Source organism: Gnatocerus cornutus, chromosome 8 (assembly GCF_029298725.1).
Source record: "Gnatocerus cornutus isolate USDA-ARS CGAHR chromosome 8, icGnaCorn1.1, whole genome shotgun sequence".
NCBI lineage: Eukaryota > Metazoa > Arthropoda > Insecta > Coleoptera > Tenebrionidae > Gnatocerus > Gnatocerus cornutus.
The window spans coordinates 12,799,489-12,825,247 of record NC_142240.1 but is presented as its reverse complement, the minus strand read 5'-3'; the positions used below and the strand labels follow the sequence as shown (position 1 = coordinate 12,825,247).

General features: G+C 35.4%; 2 protein-coding genes across 2 annotated transcripts in view; one reads left to right on the top strand and one right to left on the bottom strand.

The window, feature by feature from the left end:
* Positions 1-16,766: 16,766 nt before the first annotated feature.
* Pgant2 (polypeptide N-acetylgalactosaminyltransferase 2) overlaps positions 16,767-25,759 on the bottom strand; it is a 53,722-nt gene continuing 44,729 nt past the window's right edge. Inside the window, exons 3-9 of the mRNA XM_088044386.1 lie at positions 21,098-21,196; positions 20,656-20,723; positions 20,418-20,605; positions 18,744-18,911; positions 18,526-18,696; positions 17,299-17,459; positions 16,767-17,247 (exon numbers count right to left, since the gene is read on the bottom strand). Coding sequence (XP_087900512.1) covers positions 16,767-17,247; positions 17,299-17,459; positions 18,526-18,696; positions 18,744-18,911; positions 20,418-20,605; positions 20,656-20,723; positions 21,098-21,196 — 1,336 coding nt within the window. The remainder of the gene's footprint in view (positions 17,248-17,298; positions 17,460-18,525; positions 18,697-18,743; positions 18,912-20,417; positions 20,606-20,655; positions 20,724-21,097; positions 21,197-25,759) is intronic.
* On the top strand, positions 23,780-25,619 carry LOC148169955 (glucose dehydrogenase [FAD, quinone]-like). The gene is made up of 5 exons (XM_088043487.1): positions 23,780-23,876; positions 23,920-25,344; positions 25,425-25,440; positions 25,479-25,492; positions 25,543-25,619. Exons 1-5 carry the CDS (start codon positions 23,795-23,797, stop codon positions 25,617-25,619), a joined length of 1,614 nt encoding a protein of 537 aa, XP_087899613.1. The 5' UTR covers positions 23,780-23,794.

Below are 25,759 nucleotides of genomic sequence, written 5' to 3'. Positions count from 1 at the left end.
TCGGGTCGCATGATGGATAGTGTCTTCAGTCCCATCAAACGTAGTTACACGAATTTAAAGTTTCAGGAACACTAATATGGAAACAATGCCGCAAAAGTGGAGAAATCGATGTTATCTTTATCAATTCCAATAAAATCCTATTATCAAAGTATTGTAAAAATCGTTTACCATATTTAGATTAATTAATTATAATTTAATGGGATTACGAGTATTTGTCTCGCTAAACATCAATAATACACAATAATTACCTAATTTAAAACCGTGATAATGTCAAACATTTGCTATGAATAATAAATAGAACTTTGTGCGAGTGTAATTGCGAACAAATTACGATACAATTTTAGATTTCCCCTTTTGAAGTAGTTGCTGAAAAATTGATCAAGCAAATTCGGCATTTGAACAATGGCAATGTAAATGTCAAATCCGCCCTATAAATTTTTGCTCGTATCAGAAATTTTTCAGCCGTTTCAAACCAACATCATTTCGTGCATTAAAGAAGTGCTGACGTTTGAAACCCGAAAGAAAAACGCCGATTGGAAAATATAATAACACATCCGCGTGGAAATTACTCTCAAGTGAACCGTAATAAGTAAAGGTTGTTGGATCACAGTAATTCCATTACGATTTTCCCTGAAGGAAAAGTAGTAACGGTTTCCTCCAAGGGAGCGTTAATTGGTAATCGGAAGAGTCTACAATTATATCTGTAGACATTCGCGGAGTAAATATTTCATTTTCCGGATTATAGAACCAATCAGCACAACACCGGAATTTAATTAGTGATTCGTAACGTACAAAAATCGCCCTTCGCTAAGAAGACCATCAACGTTGTGGGATAAACCGCTCTGTTGGCTCTAATCTCTTTCCTTATTTGTTCCGATTTTCATCCAATCTCTGCGAAATTAATTTACATTATTCCAGTTTGAACCGCTCCTTTTGCTAGTTGGCCCGAAATGGCAATCAGACCCTCATTATAACTGATTTTGCCGCCTTCGCTACTTGCACGTTTTTATTGCCGAATAATTGCACTTGTTGCATTACTGACCTTGATGGAAATATTTAAATCCTTCAAAATGAAAATGCAACGATACCATTGATAAAAAAAATTAACGAGCTTAACTTCGAGAACTTTCATCTCAAAAATAAAATTAGTTTCGTTTTAATAGCGCGCTTCTTTCAACTATGTACTTAATCCAATTAAGGGGCTTGTTTCATACTGTTAATATCATTGTTCGATATTAATCTTGAAAGTACTCAAGTTCTTAACTCTAATAAAAGTTGGCAAGTTAAATTTCGTACCGCATGTTGGCAGAATGCTTAATAATTTGGTTCCACGCCAAAGTAAAAATCTCTTATCTTGCCACAATTAGCTGATTGGGGTGAAAAACAGTTATTACAGGGCGATCGATGAAAGCCAATTAAATTGTGATAGCGGCTATCAAAAATCTCCGAATCTGCGGTTTTATTTATTCGCTTCCTAATTACGTCTCCAAAATAAAACTTTATTGTTGCTTTATTTTCCGTTTAATTTGTTTCTGTAACCTATCACGTGAAATATAAATAAAGTCACTTTTATCCCTCGTAAAACTGAAAGAATTAAAAAGTGCTGTTTCAGTTATCTAGCAAAAAATGCATTAAAAGCGATTTATTCGTTCATGGATTAAATTTTTTTCGGTAATTTGTAACTGTCTGTTTTTAGGGAAAACAAATCAGCAAAACGATATTTTTTCCACATTTACATGCCTTCCGCCCATCCAGTCTTGGAATAATTGGCCTCATAAGAAAGGCAAATACTCAATTCCGAGCTGAAAACGTTGATTTCACGCGACATTTTCTGCATAAATCTTTAAAAAGGCGTGTCTGAAAAAGGTGAAAATCCTTCAGTGTGGCATTTATCGAATTATTGACGCTATACAAGCACATACATTTTCAATTTTACACCGAGGGTCATCGATTCATCCATAATCTCAAAGCGCATTGATTTGAATTGCCCCCGGTAACGTTTAATGGTAAATAGAAAGTCGTCTTAATTAACCGATTAATATTTGATCTATACCGCGCAGCCCTTTTCGCCCTTAGAACTTGATTAGGGTGGATTTCTGTTGGTGAAATCCAACTCCCCTTCATTAACATATCTTATTCTTCAGCCGGAACGAGTAGACGGCGTACGTGCGATTAATTATGCGAGGCAAACAATAACAGCCACTTATTTAGATGTCTGCATGGTTTAATTTATGTCTGTGAGTCTGTGCTATTCACGAGGAAAGCACGCGTCTTGACAATTAAATAAAAAGTGGAATGGTACGTTCGTAACGTCTGAATTTTCGAGGGATTGCGAATTTATCATCTTTTCATGCAAGCAACGGCTACGAAAACAGGAGGACAATACGGAGGCGTATCAACAATAGCTGAAGTTTTGATAAATAGAGATTTTACACTTTGGGTTTTTACTCGAGCACGGCCGGGAACATTTCAAACGCACGATACAGAAATTATCCCGGCGCATCCACCAATTTCTCGCAGAGTGCGTTAATTACCATTAACTCGAAGTTGAGAACCGCGAAGAGCCACGCGCCGGCTGGATTCCCGTCGTTATCCTTTTGTATTAAAATTTAAATATGCATGAAAAATGCAATTAAATAAAAGGGACGTGGGGCGTCCCTCGAGGGCATTTTGGTATTCGGTGAGGCCTCCCCTGGCCATGAATCAAAGTTTCAGCGCAGATCGGACATATTTCAGGCAGGTAGCAGCTGGACCGGCTGCGACTCAACTGTTTTCGCAAACACGTGCTGTAGATTGCCTTGTTCGGTAAAGATATATATAACGTAACGTGGAGACATCCTTAAAGCTCACGGCATATGTCTAATGCGAGCTACAGGACACGTAGGGCATATTACAGGAAAAATGGGACCGTGCCTACACGAACAACCGGAATAAGTTATGATCGAGAGAAGAAAAAGTATCTTGTAAAACAAAAGCCATTTATTTGAGGGAAAGGGGAGATAACCGCCGCCCCCAACACCGCAATCTGCCCCAGTAGTGCTATAAAAATTAAGCGGAACTATGCGTAACTAGGGTAATCGGTAGGCAACACTCTATCCAGAAAAAGTGGAGTTTATAATGAACTAAGAGGACCGGGGCTTTGTTTGGTGAAATATTAACGGGTTGGCTTTCGGAAGTCTTTTTTGTGCGTATTGTGAGCGAGACGTTCGTCATATGTTTTTTATATTTAATTAAAGTCATGGCTTCCCGACTTAATTAAATCACAATTTCAAATAAATTTTTTCGTATTTCTAGATAATGTATGTACTTCATTTGAAAGTTAATTCAAGATACACGACGCGAGATTGAGAAATCGCGCAGCCTTGAGCGGCATAAGATTAGGGTTTGGGAATGAGGTTCAATTTATGTAGAATCAGGGAATTCAACTATATTCATGAGCTTCCGAACGATTTGTATACATTTTCGGGTTCTTTATCTGATCCGGATCTATGAAGGCGTCATGACCACCAGATAGTAAAATCTCATTACTCCGGCATAAACTTAGAACGGTCCCTTCGAAACGAAAACGGATGATATTTCAGATTATTCCGAAAGAGCTCACGCTTTCGCTGCGTGTCCCGGGAATACATCCGGACTTTTATATTATTGTGTTTTTATTGGGAAATCTGTCTGTTTGAACAATGAAATCTGTCTTATTTGAACAACGACAAGTTCAGGTCTTCAACCCCAACCACTTTTCGATACTCAAACATCGTCAATTTGTAACAACTACTGATTTAATTGAGTCCATTTATGGGGCGCTTCAATAAAGTGATCAATAACGCTATGTATGCACAGGATTCAATCCACTGTTTGCGGACCTAAGTAAAGACGGGGAAAGTGTTTAATTAAGTCGGATACCAGAACAAAAATCTCGACACCTTGCTGTATACAACTTGTACTTTCCAACACGAACGCCGAACGTAAACTCCGATATTTCGCCGTTCGAAACTTTCCACATTTATCTTATTAAAATTAATCTCAGTTGCGTTTCCTTAATGATATGCAGATCTCTTGGCCAGAAATAATTTACAATGAGACCAACACTAAGAAAAGGTGCGCGGAAATCGCACCAAAGACAAAGAGTTCCACTAATCAAGAAAAAATTCCCAGTAATTCCACTCACGCAAGACAAAATATTCATTAAATTAATAAACGGATAATTGTAAAATGATTAGACTGCGGTTTACAAGTAATTTTCTAAAAACACAAGAATTCCCCGTAAAAAAAGTTTTAATTTAACACCTCTTTGAAAAAAACCTTTTCAAAAACTTATTTGCACCCCGCACTTCCCCTATATCCATTCCGGGCGTCGTTGACGGCGAGCCGTTGCCGCATAATCTCCGATAAGCTGCAATTACTGAAAACATTTACATTTTAATGCATTATTCAAATGCACCTGTAACTGAAAAAATGCGCGACCCCCGGCTGAAAAAAACCACCTTCTAGAAAATCCGTTTATCTTACCTTTGTTCGTTTTTTATCAAAGAATCCGGACTTTCCGGGTGTTTCACAGTTTAAAATAAAGTCACGACACCGGAGCCGAACCACTGTATGAAAATCCGGACGTGTCGCGGCACGCGCGAAATGCGAACTGTAGATTTTCAGCGCTTACACTTAAAAGTCCGGAGCCGACGTTACCCGGAAATATCCGATCGAAAGCTCTGATTGGAAACGCATGAATATGTAACGCAATTATCCTTCCTGTAACGAGACTACTTCGTTTTCTGTGTTTGTGCCCCTGACGGGGGTTAACGGAACCACCCACATATTTAATGTAAATTTTTTGGTAAATGATCGATGTCATCTCGGGAGAGCTTTGGCGGTCGATGAGTGCAATTACCGACAGCTAACTGCAAATCAGGGAAGAGTTGTTTATTTTCAAAACAGGAAGTAAATTGATATTGATTTATGGGATCTTTTGTTGTTATTTGAATCAATAATTTTATAGCTTTGAATATTCAAAAATGTCGATCAGTTATTTACCATAAACTCAAAGTTTTTTCATAATTCTATGAAACTCTGTTCCCAAGGGCTAGTTTTGCAACGAAATCGATTGAACGTAAATAAATAGATGGGTACTGGATTATTCCGGCGCCTCCACTGGAATAATTTTTCCTGTATGTACATTGTGTCTATTTAAATATTAACTCATCATAGATCAATCAAAATTAAAATAAACAAATAAATGAATAATAAAAATAATTCACAATACACAAAGGGACAACATGTAATTCGGTTTAGTTCTCGAATGAAGTAAAACCGAATCAATTTAAAACAGATTTAATTCGGCCCATCGAGCCTAAAATAAAATTATTTTTGGCAGACGAATTTTAGACAAAAATGTGTCTGACCTTTTGCCTCAAAGTAATTTAATTACTCCAAAAAACATGTTTATAATGATGCAAGTAATTTCGCGAGGCTTTTATGCCCGGTGGTGGTAAACAACGCTAGTTAAACTATGCTGATAAAATTTTCATTGTAACATAAAATTTAACTTAAAATTTTAGCAGCGCCTCTAATTCCATTTTAATGAGGCTCTGCAAAAGTAATAATTACGTATCATACTGTGCTACTTAATTTAAACTAAAATTTTGGAAAATCCGGGACGTGATAATTGTAGGTACAACGAACCATAATAATGCAGTAAAAGGTAAAATTCCGTACTTCCCGCAACACCCAATTTAGCATTGCAAATGGTTGCATCCCTTCACGCTAAATTCCACCTGTCACCCTCTCAGGGTTTTTCGTTGATTGGATCATACCCGATGGTAATTGCATATTATGGGTTGTCCACTGGTACATTTTGCATATTAAAGCGTCGCACCCATTTCAAATGTATCAATTATCAGTGAACAGCCGGCATTCCGTGATACCGCCTGACTTGTTTATGCGAGAGATAGGCTAATTTGGACCAGAGCAGATGATTAGTGGGGGCGGCATAACCTGGGTGTCGTGATAGCGCGGGAAGACAGGACAGCGTTGGACGATGCTTTACGGATTCACCAGAAAAAAATATGGTCTAAGCCGTGGGCTGGTTTTAAATTTCAGTGTCGAGGGAGGTGAAGCAAATTGCCCACACAACGCCATTTTCACCTACAGGTTTCATCGATAAATTACCGGCGTGAATATGACACATTTGAAGGTTTTTTTCTTGGGAGTGGCAGGGTGGAAACGAATTGATTTTTTACATAGATTAAATTTGAAATATTGCGGGGTTAAACTCGGGCTATTAGTAATCACATCTGTAATCTTTCGGTTTTTCTAAAATTATCCCGGTACCTCCACCATTTCTGTTTAATTCCATTTAGATTATTGCTTAGTTGCGCGCTGTGATTATTTACTTCGAAAACTTTGCCGCAACTTAGAAACCAACTAAAACAAACTATAACTTGGGTACACTACTTCCGACGCTATTTATTAAATATGAAGCAGACTACGGTCCAAATGAATATTAAGCTTTATTAACAAATTGCATAAAGCAACTGTCACTGCCACCGTTTAAAGATCATGCAACCAGAATGACTTTACAATTAGAGGCCTGGAAAATTTTCCATTAAATTATTCATATTTAGCCAAGTGTGAATGATACCTCGTAGCGGTAAAATTTCTGGCTGAAAAAAATTTTCATCCAGTTTACTTTTTATCGCCAAACTTCAACAAAACATTAGATAAGTTTTTGGTAAAGTTTATGCGTCGTGGTTCATCAGATACTTTTATCAAAACTTGACTGGAGGCTACAAAAACTAATGTTTTATTTTATATAGCATTAACTAAGTATGAAACGCATTATATTTCACAGCAAAGTTTCGTTTTATTGTGAATCGAAATTGGTTGTTTCTGGAAAACTTTGCCAAATTATCCATACACTCCAATGTGGTAAATAATGATGTATTTATCAAAAGGGAAATCCACTGAGAGTATTGATATTTACAGTTGTATATTTGTACATGAGATTTAATGATGAAACCCGAAGCATTTATAATCACTAATGAATAAAAATGAAAACAAAAAAAAGTAAAAACTGAGATGAGATTTTTGAAAAATCGGAATAAATTTGTGAACTTGTATACAATTAACACAAAAATTTGAAAACGGAAAGTATGAACCTAAAAAAACACTTTGGAGAAGATTTTTTCTAGAGGAGATTGAAAAGTTGATGAAGAAATAACAATCAGAAGAACTAGGAGAAAATCGAGGAATTAAAAAGTGAGAATATAGAAAATAGTTAAACAATTATTATTAGAACAAAATAATGTATTTTTTAAAATTGTTTTTCCATTTTCCAGCCCCCCAAGACTTTGTCGTGTTTTAAAAACTAATTAATGTTGACTGCACTAAATCTAATTTAGTCCAAATTGCCGGCTTTGTTGAAGTTGTTTGATCAGAAACTTAACGTTCGCGTTGTGTTGAACGAGATTTTCTTTTTAATTTTCATCCGGTTGGGGATGATTTTAGAAACTTACAATAAACGTGTTTTGCATATTAATTTTTCAGTTTTCCGATCAATACAAGGAACAGTTCCTTTGTAAGTCCAACATTGGAATTTCATCACTTCGATTAATTACAACAGGTTGATGGAAATCTAGCAGGGGATGTACCTTTAATTGGAAATACAAGAGAATACGAGATAGTTGCAATATAATAACAAAGGCGACGGAATTAATGGTTTTCCGTTGAGAGTACCTGTAGATGCGCTAAAGGAACAGCAAGGAGCTCCACAATTCCTAATTCTACGATAATCCAGGATAAATCGGACCACAACAACAAATTCATCAACTGTGACAAAGGCGAGAACTTAATTGTTCCGAAACAGAGTCCTGTCTGGGGCTGTTGGCTGGAATTCATTACAAGAGATTTGGCCCTTGTTTGTTGAATAACTTATGGATTTAATTAAATTTAATGCTATTTTAATTTGTATCGTTATTGCGGACAGGATGCCTAATTCCTTTTTCATCGTCATCGAAACGGTTGATAGGCTTCATCGGCATCATTACCTTCGATTTTTTATTCAAAAAATTAATCTGCAATGTAATAAAAAACTCTACACGTTTCCCAGAAAGAAAACTCGAAAGTGAAAAAACAGCACAAGAGGAAACTATAAAGACGGCATCAATCAGAGGTGACAGTCGTAAGTCGCCCTGATCCCTTAATCGCAATTCTAAAGTTAAACACAAACTAGAAACAGTAGATTTATGTGAGTCGAAGAGTAAATCTCGATGCGACTGTTGCGAGGATTTTATAGCCGCCGCCCCAAGAGGTCCCCTATCGTGGCGCTTTGCCCCCAGCTAAGTCCATCATATAAAAAATAATCCCAAAGCGTCTCCTCCAATTACCTCTTCAATGACCCGTATTAAAAATATTAATCTCTATTAAATGAAAAATCAAGCCGGAAACCTTAATCTTCCGCTCCGGCACTCCACTCTAATTTTTAATATAGCTCCGACTTAATCACAGCGTAATAATGTTTTTAAATAAGATTTTAGCTAAAACTAATTAAGCCCGAAACATCTCCTTAATATTTTATTACGCCTCGAGGGCTCGCTTTCCGTATTATGTCACTTCCGGTGGAATCAAACAATTGTCAGAATTAGGCCAGGAAGAGCGGAAACAGAAAAATGCGATTTAAACCAAAAAACAATTTCAAATTTTAATAAAACGTCCATTATTTCGTTGCCGCATCATTTATTTTTCATTCGTTCCGACAAATTTGAACGGACTTTCGTCTTAATCACCTCCTGTTTTCCACGGTTCTGATTTCTCTTATCGCGATTATATAATTTCACTCAATTATACAGGTCGTTCAAAATTCCGAAGATATAGCTTGTTCCAACTGGAGGCAGTAATGAATTTATTTCGGAGGATTACGGCTCGGTAAGAGAAACTTTATTTTATTACATTACTAATCTTTTACAGCTTTGACGTAAACCTCTTCTGCAATTTATTTATAAAAGGACCGGATCTTTGTGCGTAATTATTATTGATCTCCAGGTTGTCTCCAACTTTACTCATCAAGGAACTTTAGAGTACATAATTCCACTAAGAACATGAGGAACAAATTGTGAGACACCAAACGAAGACTAAATTGCTAAAATGGAATACTTGTAATTCAATAAAACTTATTAAACACACATTCTACGCGTTGCAAAAGTAGGTTAAGATCTGGTTCGTAAGTTATAGTTTTTGCTATAAATAAATTATAAAATATTTGGAATTCAATTAAAATAGCTCGTACTTTACTGCAACGGTTACAAATAGCTGCAAACCCCAATTGTAACACATCTGGCATAATTAATACAAACTTTGATTTAAACTGAATTAAATTACACGTCTGTGAGTATGTGCGAATAACACGAATTTCAGTCATTCACATTGTCCATTTCCAAGATTTGTTCATGCAAAGACTGCGCAATGACTTTTATACGACCGTTTCAACCCAGAAACTTACATTAATTATATCCACTCGACGTGGTTGAAAATTTTACCCCATTTTTGCTCATATTTTGATTTAGAAATAAGCTAAAATGGCATTTACGGTAGTTCAAATAACAATCCCTATACGTTTTATCTACTAATAAAGCAATATTGTTGAGTTGTTAAACTGACCGGACTCATTCTGAAGTGAAGTTGCTTCTACAAAGCCTGCATATAAACAAACCAAACTTTATATCATTGGTTATCGACAAAGTAATACGACTATTGTTGTATACCTTGACGACAAAACAATGTGGCAAAATGCAACTTTGTGAATGCAATAAACCCGATCTTTGCAATTCCGAGATAAAACGAAGCATGTTGAGCAATCGGCGGTAATTGCTTCTCTGCCCCGGGGGGTTGATCTCGTCTGGGGGAGCAATCCATGGATGGAGCAGCCCTCTGGACATCAATCAGTTGGAGAGCCCTCACCTGTCAATGACCAGACTCGGTGGAGTGAGAGACTCACTGGCTTATCTGCCCATCACGCCTATCGTACAATCCGTAATGACCTCATTTTTCAATATTCACAGGAAAAATGATATAACGACAAGGAAGATGAAAGGATTGACACGACGTTTCTGTCATTTCAGGTAGATTGCTAATGAGTCGAAATTGAAGCTTCAGAGACACTTTGTTCCGGTGGGGAGCTTCCGTCGCTTTATTCGACGCAGCTTCAGATTTAATTTACTACCGTTTGTCGCTGCATTATTTTTAATTAAGATGCTGTCCTAACTACTACCGAGAAATTGCCGTTTTCCGACGAGACAAATCGGGTTTAATTAACACATGGGGGCGGCGCTTCCGGTTTGCATTGGTAAGGCGCTTTATGAGCTTTTTACAACAAAAGATCCGTATCTGGGCTCGCTTTACAATGCAAATAATTTTAAAATGCAACTCGTTTTCAAGTGCGACAAAACTGTGTGTTGCGGTTTTAACTTACTGGCTACGATTAGGTAAATGAGCTCTCCACCGGTTTAATTTAGCTTGAAACATTTTCAAATTTTGCACTAACTTTTACATACAATTATTTATATTATTATTGTGAACTAATTACTTTTATTAATAACATTTGAAACTAAACTAGAATTTTGAATATTTACATATTGTAAATAAACTGCATTTTTATACCTAATTATGAATTTATTACGATCAAAAGTTAATTTTTTAATTTTCAGTTTAAATTGATTTCAGGAAACATTTTTTCCGGAATTTTTGATGCTTCATATCTCTAGAACTACAACAGATAGAAAAACCGTTTGACTTATCGCATTTCTTGCGGTTTTTTTTCAGTCCATTCTTACAAATCCCGAATTTAAATGTTTAATTATTTTAAATTTAAAAAACAGGTTAACCTTTGCATTAAGCACTTTTTTTGAATTTTTGAAGCCTCGTACCTCCGGAACTATTATAGATATGAAAACACAGTTTGGATCATTGTTTTTCACGTGCTTTTGTTGCTTAAAATCCGCTCCCAAATATTCAAAATTTAATAATCGACCTTTTTTGGGAAAAATGAAAAAACTAAACTTTTGTTTTTTTTTGACTGCCACTCGTAAATTATTTGGCTTATTGATCTGAAATTTGGTCTGTTGATAAATCATCTCGAGCTCCTTTTTCACTTGATGCATGACTCAAATACATTGAAGATCATTTTTGTACCAAAAAAAAGTTAAAAATGACCCCAAAAAGACCCTCTAAAAACCTGCTTTGGTCAATTTCTCGTTTAATTGTAGAGCATTTAACGTAAAATTTTACGCAAAATCTAAAAATGTGTGAATTTTTTACGTACGACAGTAATTAACTGAATTAAAAATTAAAGAATTATAAACATGAGGCCAGAGAGGAAAACCTCCGAAATATTATTTAGTGTTCAATATCACCGGATTGCATATAATTTTTTTTTTAAATTTAAAAGGTAAATTTATTTCGTTGGAGGTTTTCTCCAAAATTTTTGGTACTTCTTATTACCACAGATAAAAAGGTTCAGTTTTCACCATCAAACAAAATTCAAACAGTCCAATTTTCCAATTAATTTCGGCCATGAAACTTGCAAATAAGTGAAGTTTGCCAGATGATTGTCCTTTTCCCCGCTTCTTTTTCAACCGTGTTTTCAAACAATTGTGGAGCCTTCTGCAAGCGTCATTGTGAAATTTGTTTATATTAAAGTAATCCGTGCTTGTAAGTTATTTAATTCTATGGAGTTTCGCAAGTTAGATTGAATCTATAACTAAAGGGATAATAAATTCGTTCAGCATGTATTAGATAGAAAGTTTCTAAAGTCCCAGCTTAAGGCGTCGTTCCTGTTCAAGTGGAGATGATGCAAAACGCTAACCTGAATAATATGCATCTTGTTTTCAAGAAGGTAATGAGCGCCGAGATTTTCAATAAAAAGGTACTTATAATTAGCAGCGAAAAGACGTCTGTCTTAATTTTCATCGGCGGGCGTTAGTAGAATGAATTTAAATGAATAAGGCTAAGGCAAATTTTATTAAACTCCTACAACAACATAAAACAAACTTTCAAATAAATGTCTACACTTCAATAATGGCTGGGCTACATTAAAATACACTCAGACTGCTACTCTACATCTAATCTGATTACGTTTAAGTCGAGTTTAAAGTTGGAGTTTATGAAGCAAGGACATTGTGTGTTTTCGCTCAGTGATAATTCAATCGTTTACGTCGCCATTAAACTACAATCATATGCCCAGAGGTGTGCCGGACTCGTATGTCATCGACTTTATGACTTGTACCTAATCAGAATTTACTGATGGTTAAACTATAATTTATTCAAACCTCACGACAACCAATCAAATCCATCTAATTGGGCCTTTTTCGGGAAAAATCGTAAACATACAAATCACGTCCGAACAACGGAACAAATTCAATAGCCCATCAGAGCTAATCGGACTAGCGTATATCTATAATGAAACAATCAATACTCCGAATTAAACGAACAGAAAATAAATAACGTAATCGAATTGTCTTGAGCGCAACATCATTCATTTTGGAAGCGGCGCGTGGTGGGGCCAGCCACTGGCACTAACAGCGATTTTTCTTTGAGATCGCCTATAATTTGCCTGGATTTCGACACAAAAGCTATCGATACCAGAAGACACATTTAGGAACTTTACTCATCATCTACAGACACTACTTGTGGTAAAGAGCAATTGAATTTAAAACTGCGAGCACATGTGTGCTGAATTAGTTTCTGACGGGAATTTGAAAATTTTTATACACATTAAACAACGCTGGATGTCAGTGATGATTAATTATTTCAACAAAATGCAAATACTCTGAAAATTATCTCTTCAATGTGTTTGTTTGCCTGTGTACAAATTAAAATTAAATTACACCAAACTCGTCATATTTGATTAATTAATTTTAATAAGTCTTGTAATTTTAACATACAAAGTTTTTCTGTTTTTTTGACTATTAAAGTTGCTCATTACTACAGAAAGTTCATTTTAGTTCCGTTAATTTGTTTTCTGCAATATGCTCAATTCAATAGGAATAAGTGTTAAATGGCTGCTTTGACAAGTCGCGTTTGTTTATGAATTTTTTATCAAAGCTTTTTACCAGAAATACAAATGTGTTTGCTTCGTATAAATAAAACCTTTTGAGGTTGTCTCTTCACTAATTGTCACCAAGTTTCAAGCGTAAATACGTGCGGAGAGTTCTAGTTATTATGAAAATTTACATTATTCATTGAAACAACTCGGGCAAATTAGGAAGATATTTTGAAATCCGTCAAACACGATAATTTTCTTAAAATTTGTACCGTATCTTCGAATAATTCTGCAGTTTGGTAAAATTAATAGAAAATAAAAAGTTTGAAAACATCTTATTGTTAAAAGAATTATCCTAATAAAAAATTTGTAATTTTGTAAATCTAACACGCAAGTCTGATTTACAAATAACGTGTTTACTTCAAGAAATAAAAATTTTCCAGAGACTTTGCCACATATTATTCCATAGCTTATTTATAAATAGCTTTTGTCAATTTAAAAATAAGTTTTATTGAACAATTATTGTTTATCCTTTGAGTTTCGATTATTTAGATTTACTTTTCTTGTAGGTAATTAAAGCATCACATTTTAACTAAAATTAAAAGTAAATATAAAATACGAATAGTTTGTTATTGTTACATTAAATAAATTGGATTAAACATTTTGTATTATTTTTCATGCAACCCGACATACCCGATCAAATAAATTTTAAAACAAAAATAATTTTCGATTTTATAAATAAAATGTAATAATTTATTGCAATAATGAAACTTTGATAAGTTTTGAAGCAAACAAATAAAAAATATAGTTAATGATAATTTCCTCATTTTACGTGACGAAATGTATAGAAAATCACAGAAACGACGAGACGGTTTCTCTAAAAATATCCAGGCTTAATTTCCTTAAATATAGCTGCTCCAAAGTTTTGTATTTCCGTTCTGATTCGTATTCAAAGAAAAAGTTTCAAGGTGTATTTTTGGACGAATTATTATGTATTCATAACTGACCAGACATCGGAAAAGTTTGGTAAGAAACCAACCCCATAAAATCGTTAAAATCTTCGTTGCGTCTTACCATTTCATCAGAATTATCCAAAAAAAAAACTCAGATCGATGAAACGCGTATTTTTCTTTCCTCTCCAATAGCTAATTAGCGAAAATATCGTAACCGCCAGCTTAAGCAAATTATGCCTCGTTATCGTCAAGACCCCGCAAATGAAAAACGCGAATTATAAATAGTTAAGATGCGTCCGCACGTGCGCTGTCTAATTTCCACTTAACGGAATCCCATCTCCGGTAAAAAGCATCTTCACTTTTGACCGGAAGAAATGTGCAACATTGCCATTATAATGTGGTGGCACCGGATAGGACTCGACTGCATGGAATTACTTCCGGCCAATTTCCCTCGCACTCGAGGCGGGATTATGTCGTGTCAGGGTTGTTACGACTTGTAATGGGACACCGAAAAATAGGTCCTGCTGTGTTTCGTTTCAATTTGAAATTGTCGCACCATTTGCATTTTTGTAGCGTTTAAAAACATCCCTGTTCGCGAGCTTTAAACTGAGTTTATATTGTATATTGCCTCATTCTCGACACAATTACCCCCAAAACACAAACAGACGTCTCGTAATTCCACCAATTCTTGGGAAGAACGTATTCACTTTAGCAAAAGCTGCAGAGGAAAAATGGGGAGACATCTGGCGGACGGAGATTGAAGTGTGCTAGGGTGGGATTTGCAAAGATTTCGTCTGTGTGGAAACTTAATAATTATTAAATTCAACGAACCGGAAAGGAGATTGGCGATCAATCGTTAGATTCGGAAGAAAAGAGGATGTTGTGCTCATGGTTGGTCGGCAACAGGCGCGGCGCATCCGCCAGAATTAATTTAATCAATTGATGCGTAGTTCAGACAGAATAAACTCGTTTTATTTCTTCAAAAATTGAAAAAAAATATAAAACGTTCGCATTTGAAATTCCAGTTGTCTGAGCTGTAACAATTTTTTGCATTAATATGCTCATATTTTCGTAAATTGTATTTCTATTACGTATTTCCGACGATGATATCCGTAACTAATAAACATCATAAATCAGAGAAAAATTACAAAGAATGTAAACCCAACCCCTTCGTTTATTTCCAAAAATATAAATTGTAGAAATAAAAATATAGTTCGGCGGCAACGAATGCTCATTACATTACATAAAAAATACAATAAAAATTTAATAAATCACAAAACAATTCAGCAACACGTTGAAGGAGTCAAATTCCAAATTAACAACTGTAATAAATTGACTTTGACTCCAAAAACGGTAAAAAGTCATTTAATTCACTGTTATAACCAACAATATGCTGGTAAAATTCCGCAAACACAAAATGCATAAAAAAATAGTAAATACACATTTTAAGAAATGACACAGGAAAATAATAACAAAATGTTTACTTCCAAAATTTATTGTTCGCAACGGTATTAAATTAAAAATACCATCTAAAAGACCCTGTCGCTTTTTCTAATTATTCTTATACTTACCAACGTTACAGGTCACAACACAGTCACAGGAATCGTCAAGTAATTCCACGTCTACACTTGCGAAAACTAATAATTCAACTGTGGACAATTAGCGATTGATAAATAGAAGCAATAAACTTTTTTCTGAAAAAAACGGACAAAAAGCGAAACAAAGAATGAGCCTCTCCCGACAATATTAGGATTACACAACCATCATTTTTCATCGTTTAAAATTCAATTCGAAGTTCAAGATCGAACGAATGATTTTGATGTTATTGCAATCTTGTACACATTTGTAAAATATCTCTGGACGTGTACAACCACCAGCGGTTCAAATTTTAGACATAGATCAAAGTTTGAGCAACTAAGCGCAGTTTCCACACATCTGGTTCATACATGAACCATAAAACAGAGATCTATTTTACCATTAAAGTTAAAATCTTGCAAGGCATTTAGATTCAGTGCTCGTAAAGCGATTACCTCGACGGCACGTCCAAATGACAAAGTAAATGTTGCATCTTTTATTTTCCCTTAAATTAAGACAATACAAAATTTTTACATAAATTCGCTATGAATATTTACAATAATAGTTCCGTGCCTATCTTTACAAGTGTTTGAACTAAAGTATTTACAATTAAAATAAGTACAAAGAAAAGTGTAAGATCTATGATATTAAAGTCTTTCATAGAATACTAATTATTGTCTACTTAAGTTTGTATAAACCGAATACATGTGAAAGAAATACTGCATCGATTTGATAATAGGTAAAAGAACAAAATACACGAGAGTGTAGGGTGAAGATATACCCGTTTTGGAACTTAAATTTCAAAGCAATTGCCGTTTGACTAAATTTTCTAAATATCACAACCACTCATTGAATAGTCTCCGATTAATACTAAAAATGCCGAACATCAGATTCTTCGTATTAATCGGCCGTCAACAATATAAATTAAGGATAGAATTCATGTCAATGCAATGATCAACACTGGCCTTAAATATAATGAGTATTTTAAAGTAAATTACACCAACAACCAGAACCGCGAAATAAGCGTGGAAATGCACCTCCTTTAACAACTTTAGTATAAAATATCTACAACATTTACGAGGATAGCCTAGTTTATGTCTTTTGTTATAATTTTTGATTGAAATCGAGTTTAAATTAAAATCCGACGACGACTGAGATTCTTTTCTGAAATTGACTAGAGCATTGGGCATATCAAACTTTCAGGCATTTTACATTTACGAAGTACTGGTAAGCTTCCATCTCTGCGTTTCTAAATTACTATTGCATCTCTCGGCCGTGATACCCTTCACATCCGTATACCTAGAATCTAAACAAAGAGGAAACCTAGAATGTCGTAAAAGACCACCAGGTTCAATCAAATGCCATTTCTGGCTGTCGGAACCATCACAGATCCTCATTATAACAGGAGCACCTTTCATATAATCAAGTAATGTTAAACATAAGTCGTGATGTTTGATCAATCCACCGTTGGTCAAACCCCATTCTTGGTTACCACCAGTATGGTGGCACTGATATAAAGCCACAGAACCATCGATCAAATGTCCCATGGTATCCAAACAATACATTCCTTGTCTCAACTCTCCCACATGGGATGATGTAGCTTGTGGAATGGACAACTCGGGATACACATTCTGCAAATACCATTTAAAAGGTTTACATTGTAATCTGTGTCGTAAATCCAGCCGCTCTGAAATACTAAAAGAATTCAATTAGAAACGAAGTTTGCCTTAGTAATGAGAAACTCACTCTCCAAATGGAACGTTCTTAGCCAGAGGAACAGACGCATAATAAAAGTGTTTGTAGTCATCCATCCATACTTCAGCAGCTCTCCGAGTATTACGTGCGAAAACGTTACCTCTACCTCCAGGGAATGTGTAAGGATGTCTCTTTCTGAAGACGTGGCCAACCTGGGAAAACAAAGACGAGGAGTTAAGAGGTTTACAAGTGAAAAAGTTTGAAGTTAGTGAACATGAAAACTCAATATTTCGACAGCAAGTATTCGCTTCGATGAGGTTTCATATCGGAAACTATAAAATAGCCTCAGTAGTTTTTCTTTTAAATAAAGTCTCAAGTTACTGGTAGGAAAACATTTGAGGCTCTAGAAGCAAACTTTCAGGCGAATATAAATTAATTTATCGTAGTTGGAAGTTTTAAATGGGGCTTACATCTTACAATATTGAATAACTCGGTTGAATTTGAAAGAAAAAAAAATATAAAATTTAACGCGTTTTAAAAATTCTCTAGGATAAAAATGCAAGAAATGTTAAGTCTAAGTTAAGTTATTGTTTTGTTCCAGCTTATTTAAATCAAGAACATTATCAGAAAATATAAAAAATGAAACTAGATTTCACCTTGTCAAAAACTATTTCCATAAGAAATTCGAAACAAAATTTATTAAAAAACATGTCACAGCGTCAAACTTTGGTCAGAAACCTTTCTCATCTAATTTCAGAATAAAATAAAACACAAATATTTCCATCTGCTCAAAATAACCGTATGCGGATATTCCGAAAGAAGCCTTCACTAATTTTCTATGCGGCTTCACACCCTAATTAATGTAGCCACAATTAACTTGATATGGACATCGTTAATTTTGAATTCGCCCTGAATCATCAGATTCAATCTAATTAGCAAAAAATTTCCACTCAGAAGTCCATTCAACTGAAAACTCGGCTATAAAAAGATGTTTAACGACCAATCTTGTGCTTTTTATGCCTTGATATAGTTTATTCATGAAATTCATTGTTTCGAATAATTGAGAAAAGACTCTCGTGTTTAAATTCCCAAATAAATTTATAAATTCAGTGATGTAAATGCGGGATTTTAAACGAGCAGACTATACGTATAGTCAGCCTCAAAGACGTAATTAGTGACCAAAATTGCGCTGCTTTCGAGCCAGTGCACGTGCGTCAGTAATTGAGATTTGTTATGCATATTTTCTCCCTAGAACAAAGTAAAGTTTGCTATAATTACCCTACTGCAAGGGATGATCTCTAAACTGCCCCCACACTGCCACACCCGGAACGATATCTCCAAATTCTCTCCTCCCCAAACGTCCATTTTCATGTCATACTTGCCCAACTTCTCAAAGTACGCTTTATTGATAACGAACAACCCCCCTGCGATCATTGGTGTCCTTATGGCCTGTAACATTTCATCCAGCAATGACATAATAATTCATGGCGTTGTACCTGCGTGGGATCCCGCTGTCTGCTCTCCCGTTCTGCATACCCCAAATATTCCCACTTGAAAACGAGATTCCAATCAAATCCTCCTCTCAAATCTGCGGATGCTCCTATGTACTGAAACGTATCCATACTAATTACGTCTATAACCGGGCAAACTACACGAGTTGGATCCTGGAACAAACCGGATCACATCGTTAATTAAAAATCTTCCTTTGTGAAACGGTTTAGATTTGAAAATTTGCTTTGTTAATTAAACGCTTTCGTTTGCTTCCCTAGGGATACTCTTAAATGAATTATTTATCAGGGTATTTCAGAACTCTAAAACTTATTGAATTACCTTAGCTACACCAAGATCAAAACTGGAAGCGATTTCGTCAAATAAGAGGATGTGCACAAGGAGTTGTTTGAGCAAGCATTTTGTTAACAGAGCGGGTGGAATTAGAAAAGGTTCATTTTCAACGAACTGTTCCGGGAAATAGAATTTTAGGTATTGTTTAAGAAGGTTGGGAGGTCTTTTGTTGTCACTTCGTTAATGAAAATAGTAAATGAGGCATTCTGGGACGTTGCACACGAGGATGTTGAATAAAATATGAATGCACAAAGAATTCTATGAGCTGAAAACGTATGGCTTAATCGCCGTAATTAGCGATAAAACACCTTATTTATAACGAGCAGTTGTTTGCTCTAAGCTTAGCAAACACCTTAATCTTAAGCCGTTTTTTATTCTTTTTTCATTCGTTTATCCGGTTTAAAAAAGCAATATAAAATTACTACTGTACTGCAAAAAACCCTCTCCGAACCAAGTTTAATAATATAATAATACAGCCAATTGAATCGAAACATCTCTTTTTTTAGATAAATATCTCGCAGCCAAGTGTCAGTATTAAATCTGATTTTTCATGTTCAAAAGAGATAATTTAAAAGGATCATCGCTCGACATTTTCAGGATTAAATTTCACCATTTTAAAAAAACTGAATTTTTTGCTGAGGTGCGAATACGTAATGAAATTGGTAGCAATGAAATCTCAAATTATTCTCCCAACAAAGGGTATAAAATAAAACATTTTTAACACGAGATACGCTTTTGTAAAGTCTGAAATTTTCGTGGATTAATTAGAGCAGCACTAATCAATATTTGATTCCATTATTACCCGAGCATTAATAATAATAATTAATAAACAGAACCAGCAACTTATCTTAGCAAAGTTGTACACGATTTGAAGTCAACGCGTTTATGAAAATTCAGCGAACCGTGTAGAATTTATGTGTATAAAGTGTTGAAATTGTATATAAAATTCTTGGTGGCTTTAAACTTTGCTGAATCAGACAACTGAAAAACACGCAACATTATATTTTCTTCAATTCAAGTTGGAATTATGTTGTTTTTAGTCTGCATGTTTATGTAATTGAGTTTCAACCGCAACGCGTTTAATTTTATTTCTCAATGGAACGTTGAGGAAACAATAAAAGGATTTGCGAAGAAAACCGCTAACGTAAACTGATATGTATTCTTTATCTACTGAATGTTTCCATTTGTCATTTCTTCGATAACATCACCGCAACTTACTCTCTCCATTGCAACTAAATCCCAATATTTTAAAATTCTGCTCCAACCACCCCTTGTTTGCATTTATTACCCCAAGACTGTCTTAACTACAGACGCCGTCAGTTACTGACCTCTGCAACCCTCTCCAATAGCGGCTCCAGCCAATTGACATTACACTCGCAATGGCTGTCCAGAAACGTGAGTACAGAGGCCGTCGCAGCATCCGCCCCTCTCACCCTCGATCTCATCAATCCTTCACGTTTATCATTGCGGAGTACCCGGACTTTTTGGATCTTGGCCAATTCCTCGCCGTCTTCAGCTACAAAATTAAAAAATATGACACAAGCTAACCCTTGTCTTGTTACGTACGGTTATCGCTGAAATCGTCGACGAGGATAATTTCTTTAATCAAATGTTCCGGACTCCGGTTGAGGACACTGGAAAAAGTCATTCATTAGCCGGAAACGCTAAACAATGAATTCCACGTTTCTCGTTGTTAATTTCACATGCTGATGATTATATTAAAACAATGAGATCAGTATCGTATGAAATGTGGCAATAGAATGAGATTTTTTGTTTTGTTTAGCACGACTTGAAATATGATGTACGATAACTGAGCCAACACAAAAGGCCGAATTTAGTTCCTGCATTTAAAAAGGAACATTAATCACTGCCATCTTTAATGCAGAGATGGAGGATTTTTGTTTTCGGGTAAATCCTCGCGAAATGTTTTTCTCATTTCGCTAATTCAGGGAAGTTTTCGGAACAAAAGACTTCACGAGAATTTAATTGCAAGGTAATTTTTACCCACCTCACGACGGTTCTTAGTAGCGTCGATCTTGCTTCGTTGTGGAAGGTTATTATTACGCTAGTTGCGGGCAGATCGGTTTTCCAGTTTTTTCTTCGGCACCTGAAACAAGCAGACATTCTTCTTAGCGGCGTCTTTCCAAGAGAAACCAATTTCGTTTAATAATAAATTATGATTGAAAATATTAACCTTTAACCTTTTCCTGTATTAGCTGGCAATTTTAAATTCTCGTCGGCGCAGAAAAATCTGTCATTCGAATTTAATGTCGCTACAAAAATGGTGGATTATGCCAAGTTTATTACTTATGAAAATATCAAATTTTTACAACAGAACTAAAAAAAATAGTTTTAAAACACAAAAAACTGTTAATAAAAGAATGCGCCTCCACGGAACATTGGCAAAAGAAGTTATAATTAAATTTAAATGAAAATTTTGCAACTAACGAACTTCACGCTGCATAAACTGGTTAATTATTCCACACTGAGTTCATCACACTTAATAATCACCATTAATGAACGTTGTAATAGGTACTAACTTGCTTTTCTTGGAAATAACTCGAATAATTTACACAAAACGAGCAAAGTGGAACGAAGATTAAGTATTTGTCAGTATAATTCGAATCTACATAAATTAACAGGCCAAATCGATTTGTCGAAACATTAATCAGACTGATAGAAAAAATGTGAAGAAAGATAAATGATGACACCTTCAGGTCTGCTCGGTTTGTTATTATTAGTAAGTTAATGTGAAAAGCAAACTCAATTACAGCTAGCTTCCATCAATAAAGTCAATATTTCACAATCAGAGAGTAATTCCCGATGTAAATAATAGATAAATGTATAAACCAATTATAAATTATGCATATTATAGGAAGCACAGATAATCCAAATGTGTGTTGCAACTGATAAACGCGATTTATTTTAATCTATTGGCGATTATTAATGAATGCGCACGTACCTAATCGATACTAATATCCACCATCATTTTTAATTTCTTGAACGAACACTTTACGACCGAGATTTATAGCTTTATGACAAACCAGAGATAAATTGAATTGATTGAGTCGTTGGTGAGATTAGATGACATTATTTTTTCCGTGTAACAGGGCAGTTATCATATTATGTTTCATCTGTACTTTCCAAAGAAACTAATTTGTTCTGCCTCGTCCCAGCTAACTTCGCTCACCACTGAATATTACGAAACCTAATAAACCAACGAACATCACAAGCCCAACTTTACGAATTACCGCAAAACAACGCCGAATTCAAAACCGGACGTTATAAACCGTATTTACAGCCCCCAACTGGCCAACCCTTTACGTTCAGATTTTGGGAGTTACGATTTCATTAGAATAGGAGCCGCCTCAGCGGGCGGTAGCTTAGCAACTCGACTCTCTGAAATAGACAAGTGGAATAGAAGCAGGTGGCAAGAACTTTAATGTTATTATTCCGGTAAAAAACAATGAATTTTTTTACTATCACATGAACACATGAAAGATAATAAATGAGTCTCCTCGAGGAAAAATCGATTGGGGGTAGTGGTGTCATTAACGCTGTTTTATATGTAAAGGAAATGCTAAAGACTACGACAAATGGGTGGAAATGGGAAACCAAGGATGGTCTTATAAGGAAGTGCTTCCATATTTCATAAAGACGGAAAACTCGCAAATTGACGGTGATGAAGGCGATCGTGGAAGAGGAGGGTTGTGGGAAGTAGAATTTGCACAAACGCGGAAATGTTGAAAAGTTTTATCGACGCAAATGCTGAATTAAATCGGCGGTGAATTGCAACGGATTGAAACAAACCGGAGTTTCCGGGGCGCACCTCAAAATTAAACATGGGAGGTGGCAAGCACAACCACAAAAATCTAAGATCAACAATCAACAAAAGCACAGAAAAAAGATTAGGGCAGCAAGAAAACCTTTTTAAAGCTTGAAAATTGTCCAAATAAATATAAAGCTTTCAAAAATAAAAAATTAAACAGATTCCGTTGTATATTTTTGCATATTTTGCAATAATACGACTTAAACGACCTACATAAGAAAACTAACTAAAAAGCGCATAGAACTGAAAACTTGAAGGTTAAAGATATGATACAATGTTCTATCGATAAATCAGTTCAAATGTAACAGTGTTAATTTATTTTCTTTATTTTCGAAACAGCAAAAATTATATTTCCCAAGCATCTATCACAATTGTACAAACCAGCATAATTTTTAATAGATAAGACTATTTACACAGTTTAAAACTTTAAACAAGGTGAATACGTGCGTACCGATATCATAAATTCGAGGAGAAATTAACATACATAAACCTTTAGCTCTGCAACATTTATGAACCGAAGTCATAATATGTTTGTGGCCGCATTTACAGTGCTTTTATTCCAAACTATTGGAAGTTGCTCGCTGACCGCTTCTTACTACGAAAATCTGATCCATGAAGAAACTAAAAAATCTGAGACTTATAAACTACCCTTAAGAAACGATGAATTTCTCACTGGAGCCCGATCAAACCTTACCACGGGTAAGTCATTTCTCAAAAAAATCCAATCTCACTGTCTTTACAGATTTTGGTTCATTTGATTTTGTTATAATTGGTGCTGGATCCGCTGGGAGTGTCTTAGCAACACGACTGTCCGAAGTTGCCACTTTTAAAATCCTGCTATTGGAAGCAGGAGGTGAAGAAAATGATTTCAATCAAATGACAGGTACACTGTTTTACAACCAGTTTAGCGATCTGAATTGGGGGTACTACACCACCACGCAAAAAAATTGCTGTTTAGGTAACTTCCCACTATTAAAATCTCCACTATTACAAATTTGTAGGAATGATCGAACAAAAATGTGTTTTTCCGAGAGGTAAAACCATCGGTGGCAGTAGCTCCATTAATGCAGCAATGTACTCCCGAGGGAATGCTAAAGATTACGACAAATGGGTGGAATTGGGAAACCCAGGATGGTCGTACCAAGACGTACTGCCTTATTTTCTTAAATCCGAAAACTCGCAGATAAACAGAGATGATGGCTACCATGAAAAAGGGGGATTTTGGAACGTGGAATATTCTCTCCCAGCTTCACCACTACTGTCGGTGTTTGAGAAAGCCAATCGAGAGCGAAACTTATCAGACGTGGATTACAATGGTGAAAATCAAATTGGGGCGTCTCAGTTGCAGTACAGTATAAAACGTGGAAAAAGACAAAGTACTGGACAGGCGTTCTTACTCAACGCGCGAGCAAGAAGAAACCTCAATGTCACCACGAAAGCTTTAGTAACACGAGTAATTATAAATCCAGACACTAAAGTAGCACAAGGCGTCGAATTCACTAAAAACGACCAAAAATTCATAGCAACCGCAACAAAGGAAGTTATAGTGTCTGGTGGCGCGATCAACTCTCCACAAATCCTAATGCTCTCGGGAATCGGACCAAAAAGTCATTTAAACCAATTGGGAATCAACGTCATTGCCGATTTACCTGTTGGAGAGAGTCTGCGAGACCATCCAGTGCTTTCTTTGTATTTTCGTACAAACTACACTATTCCGACTCCAACATTAAAAAATCAAGTTCAACAGTACTTGGAAGGCTTAGGACCATTAACTAAAGGCGCGGCTGCTGATAGTGTTGCTTTCATAACCGTTGGAAACAATCAACCAACTATTGAATATATCTTCACCCCTCAAGGAACACCCCCTGTGTCAGTATCAGACAAAATCTTCAACTTCAATTCAACAATTATCAACGGCTTTCTTAGCAAGATTGATCCAACAACAGATTTTAACATTTTCATAGCTTTACTTCATCCTAAATCCAAAGGTCGCGTAACCCTGAAATCGAACAACCCCATCGATTTTCCATATATTGATCTCAACATGTTTGCTGAACAAGATGACGTGGATACATTCATAAAAGGGGTGGAATTTGTTGTAAATCTTGCCGAAACTGAAGCTTTCAGAGAAATTAACACAACTCTACTCGACATTCCATTTTGTACAGAATTTACGAAGTTCTCGAAACAGTATTGGGGATGCATCATCAGATTATTAAGTAGCACTATTTATCACGCGTGTGGTACAACACCAATGGGCCCAAACGCCGAAAATTCCGTCGTTGATACCCATTTGAAAGTTCATGGAATTCAGCGATTGCGAGTTGTGGACGCGGGAGTTTTTCCTTCGACTATTTCTGGGCATACGAGTGCACCGACTGTTATGGTAGCAGAGAAAATTTCTGATGTTATTAAACAACAATATGGTCATTAGAAAAGTAGAATCAATGTAGGAAACGTGTGAGAATAAATTTTTATGTACCCCACGAGTATTTATTAAACATAGATGTGTTAAATGACAGGTAAGTAAATCTATATTATAAATTTAAATATTGTTGAGTAAAAAACTGCTAGGTAAGTATGTACCAAGTAATTAAAATTTTAATTAAACTTTTTAAAACCAGCTCTTAATTTAACGATGAATGTTACTCAGCTTGACAGTTTATTCTGTTTACAATTTAAACTCGACACAGGAGACTAAATTTCTTAATCTTCTTTTCAAGACTATTTCTTAATTGCTTATTTTATTTATTTATTTATTTTTTTATTTCTGACGTCATCAACCCAGTTAACTCTTTGTTTCAAGTAAACTATTATTAGAAAAGCTTCTAAAACTTGAAG

Bases quoted from the DNA above. Each gene is read 5' to 3' on its own strand.
- LOC148169955 (XM_088043487.1), top strand. From the start codon at position 23,795: ATGACAGGTACACTGTTTTACAACCAGTTTAGCGATCTGAATTGGGGG. The intron at 23,877-23,919 runs GTAACTTCCCAC...ACAAATTTGTAG, and splicing joins GCAAAAAAATTGCTGTTTAG to GAATGATCGAACAAAAATGT.